Here is a 4,040-nt window from a genome sequence, read left to right on the forward strand (position 1 = left end):
TTCAAAATGCTACACAACAGAAGTTTACTGTGTAACGAGCAATGTCACGGAATTCGTCAAATATTGAATGAATAAATCAAATGCAATTCAGTACACTTCAATCAAACCGCGATATGGACTAGTGTATGTGAATATGAAATGGCAAAAATATAATTTACTACAGATGACGCAAGTGTTGCGTGTGCTTCAGTAATAAACAAAACCGCACGCCTGCGTCAGTCATTCCGTCACATTCCGCGATACACAGTAAATTCCGTTTCTATTAAAGGATTCCGGGATTCCGTCCCTGTTTTCTGCATCGCGGAAATAAACACCACAGCAACCACTGAACGCACATCTCGTATATAAAAAGCATTTGAGGGGGCCCTTGGCTTTTGGGGGCCCAAGGCGGTCGCCTACCTTTGCCTAATGGCTAAGTCCGCCTCTGATTATACTACAAAACAGCATATAGTCGTAATCACATTTTTTGCTGATGTTTAACACTCCTGCATGCAGCCAAATGCTAAAAATACTTTAAAGATGTGAATGCACATGCATGCAAACCAGTCACAGATTTCCCAGCCCACTGCCTGGCGCTGACATTCGCAAAGCTGATTTCTGAGCCTCATCTGATGGGATTGGATTAGGAGCGCGCTGTGGAAAGCTCTGTGTTTGGCTAATGGAGTTTGTTTTGGAATTACGCTGCTAAGAGAGACACATAAACACCATCAGCAGCCTTTCTGTACACTGTATCCTCATTAGTGGCCATTACGAGTGGAAATGCCACCGAATGCATTGAGATGTCTAGGCTTTTTCCTGATGATAAATAATGGCACTTAAGGTATCGATCTGAACAGGTTTGTGGATGAAGACACTCATGTTTAATGGCCAGAGTGGAGTGGATCCACTTCACATTCCTGTGGGATTTATGTGTTTTCAATAAGATGCGGCTCAAAAAAGTTCTCTGAGATCTGGATGTTTTTATGCAGGTCCACTGAACCTCTGCAAAAGCTTGAGGGTTGAATATGTTGTAGAAATTCAGATCTTTGCATTAGTATGCATTATTTTCAGTGTTAGCTTTAGCATGATGCAAAATAAAGCAATCAAGGACGCACATTAAAGTGGTTTTAAAGGATATTAATGAGAAGAAGGTGTTAAAGTCACTGTAACTTCTGGCCTCGATTGATAATATGACACTAATAAGAGACTAATGTTCAGTAAATAGTTGCATTTATTAATATTAATAATCAGAATGAAGTAGTCTTTCATAGCAGCTTGGCTCATTAATATAGGCTATAATGTGCGGTCAGCTTTGAATGTGTCTTATCCAATCAGACAGTAGAATCCAAAATATGCATGGATAATGAATGTTATTTAATAACAATAATAAAAGGTTAGGCTAATTATATTACCTAATGGAAGAATGTTTTATAATAGTAATAAAAATATTTATTATTATTATTAAAAATATTAATTAATAATTAATTAATTCTATTACTTAATGGAAGAATGTTTTGCCAGTATCAAAAAATTAAAATGTTAAAATGAAAAAAATGAGCAATTATTATTATTATTATTTTAATAATTTATTATTAATAATAATAATAAATATTAATGTAATACTTTTTTAAACTAATAAAAAATATATCACTAATTATTCTGTATATACACAAGTTTGGGTCGAATTTTGAATGTTTATGATATAAGTCTCTTATGCTCACCAAAGCTGAATTTGTTTGGTCATACTTTTATGAATTATATCACTTAGTAAAATATTATTATTATTATAGATTATTAATAATTTATACAAATAATTTTATTAAAGCTTTCATTTTAGCAAATGTTATGTTTAGGGCTTGTTTATTGCTGTAACGATCTGACAGATCTGAATGCTCCTAAGACATTTCCTGTTGACATCAACGACAGTTTGCTCTAAAACGCCGGTGGACACTGCATGAGCACATTTCGTCCGTTACAGTCCATGTTTTAGTTTCTGTGTGCTGTCGAACGTCTGCTTAGAATGAAGCGTCCTGTACTATTGCACGAGATGTTGGGAAAACACACGCAGGGATGTGACTCGTTTTTTCCGTTTGCTAGCAAAACAATGTCTCAGAACCAAATGAGTCACGCGCTAGTACACAATCCTGGACCATACAGTGCGTACAGGGACGAACTTAACCAATAAGCGAGGTAAGCGGCCCGCTTAGGGCCCCAGGGAATCAGGGGGCCCCGTCTGATATTGCAGAAACATATTTGCAGCGTTGAACAATGTAGCCAATCACAGACATATCTGTTAAACGCAATGACCAGAAGTGTTTAAGTTAGAATCCACTCACTGCTCAAAATGCCGAGTTTGCTGAGTTCTGCAAGCTCGGGAATCCTCTCATTATAACAAAGTGTAGAGACGATGTAAATAAGAGATTCATTGTGCGGTGTAGAGAGCTTATTAACGGAACGACTTGAGATCGCAATGAACTATAAAATGCACGTATAAATGCACTCGTATAAAATGCACTCGTATAAATGTACGAATGCAATGACTGGAGATTTTTGCTTAATAATAGATTACATTTTTGAGTTGTTTCTCGGCAAACCCTACCTTATGCTTTCAGAACACTTGGACTATGGAATGAGTTGCATGGGATGATTTCATGTTTGTAAAAAGATTGAAAAAGTTTACAATTTATTAACTGGACAAGTGCAAGCATTTTTTTTTTTTAAAGTAGCCAAATATGGCTTTAGAACAGCATCAGGTTGACTTATTACTGGTTGTGAAGGGATAAATAAACTATGAGAGCGAGTGAGCAAAATAAGGGTTAGGCGTAAAAGAGCACATAGTTATTGTGTTGGGGCCCCATACCTAGAATTTGCTTAGGGCCCCCAAATCACTAAGTCCGCCCCTGAGTGCGTGGCAACATTTATTAAGCGTTTACCAATGGTTTTTCTCCATCACAGGTTCACAGGATGAAATAAACCTGTCTTCAATCCCCTCCATCATGGTTTCATCAGCGCCAAGCAACGCGACTCCGCTTTGCTTCTCCATCAACAGCCCGCCTTTCAATCACAACCACACCATCGCCTCGGCGTACTTCTCGGCAGTCTTCAGCGGCCTCGGCTTGAGCTCCAACCTCTTCGCTTTGGTGGTTCTGGCCAAGACCTTCCACCACACCAAGAGCCGCACGCGCTCCTCGTTCCTGCTCTTCCTCGGCGGATTGGTGTTCACCGACTTCATGGGGCTGTTGGTCACCGGGTCCATCGTGGTGTCCTTCCACATCACGCACTTCAACTGGCGCCAACTGGACCCTCATTGCCACTTCTGCAACTTCATGGGCATGTCGATGGTCTTCTACGGCCTTTGCCCGCTGCTTCTCGGCGCCGCGATGGCCGTGGAGCGATTCGTGGGGATCAACCGACCCTTCGCCCGCTCCACCGCCGTGTCCAACAGCAGAGCGTGTTCGACGGTGGCCATGGTTTGGGTCACGGCCGGCTGCATCAGTCTCCTGCCGTTGGCCGGATTGGGAAGCTACCATCTCCAGATCCCCGGTTCCTGGTGCTTCCTCAACATTAGCTCCAGACCGCTGGATATGACCTTCGGTTTGATCTTCTCGCTCGTGGGTTTGCTGTCGCTGGCCGTGTCGTTCCTGCTCAACACGGTGAGCGTCGTCACCCTACTGAGGGTGTGTTGCGGACAGGACAGCGCTCAGCGGAGACGAGACTATGAAGTGGAGATGATGGTGCAGCTGATTCTGATCATGGCCATCGCCTCCGTCTGCTGGTGCCCTCTACTGGTGAGTGATTGAACTACATCGACACTTGACAAATGCTAAGTCTGAATGAGTCAAAAGCTGCGTCCCAAATGACGCACTATACACTATGCACTCATACACTATGTACTTATGCACTATGTACTCAACCATGTAGTGTATGAATTATATAAGGTTATTTTGTCATTTATAATCGGAGTCTGATAGCCCCTCCCCCTTCGTTACGTAATTAAAGCTGCGACAGTTGAGTGCATGAAGTGTCCAACATTCCACACTTCGTTTTTTTTGGTTATTTAA

The 4,040-nt window shown here is 41.4% G+C and overlaps 1 protein-coding gene across 1 annotated transcript in view; it reads left to right on the plus strand.

The window, feature by feature from the left end:
* Positions 1-4,040, plus strand: part of LOC107744660 (thromboxane A2 receptor-like) — a 13,257-nt gene that overhangs the window by 1,999 nt on the left and 7,218 nt on the right. The window contains exon 2 of the mRNA XM_016558463.1: positions 2,935-3,767. Coding sequence (XP_016413949.1) covers positions 2,935-3,767 — 833 coding nt within the window. The remainder of the gene's footprint in view (positions 1-2,934; positions 3,768-4,040) is intronic.

Source organism: Sinocyclocheilus rhinocerous, unplaced genomic scaffold (genome assembly GCF_001515625.1).
Source record: "Sinocyclocheilus rhinocerous isolate Xijiao unplaced genomic scaffold, SAMN03320098_v1.1 scaffold47, whole genome shotgun sequence".
NCBI classification, from domain to species: domain Eukaryota; kingdom Metazoa; phylum Chordata; class Actinopteri; order Cypriniformes; family Cyprinidae; genus Sinocyclocheilus; species Sinocyclocheilus rhinocerous.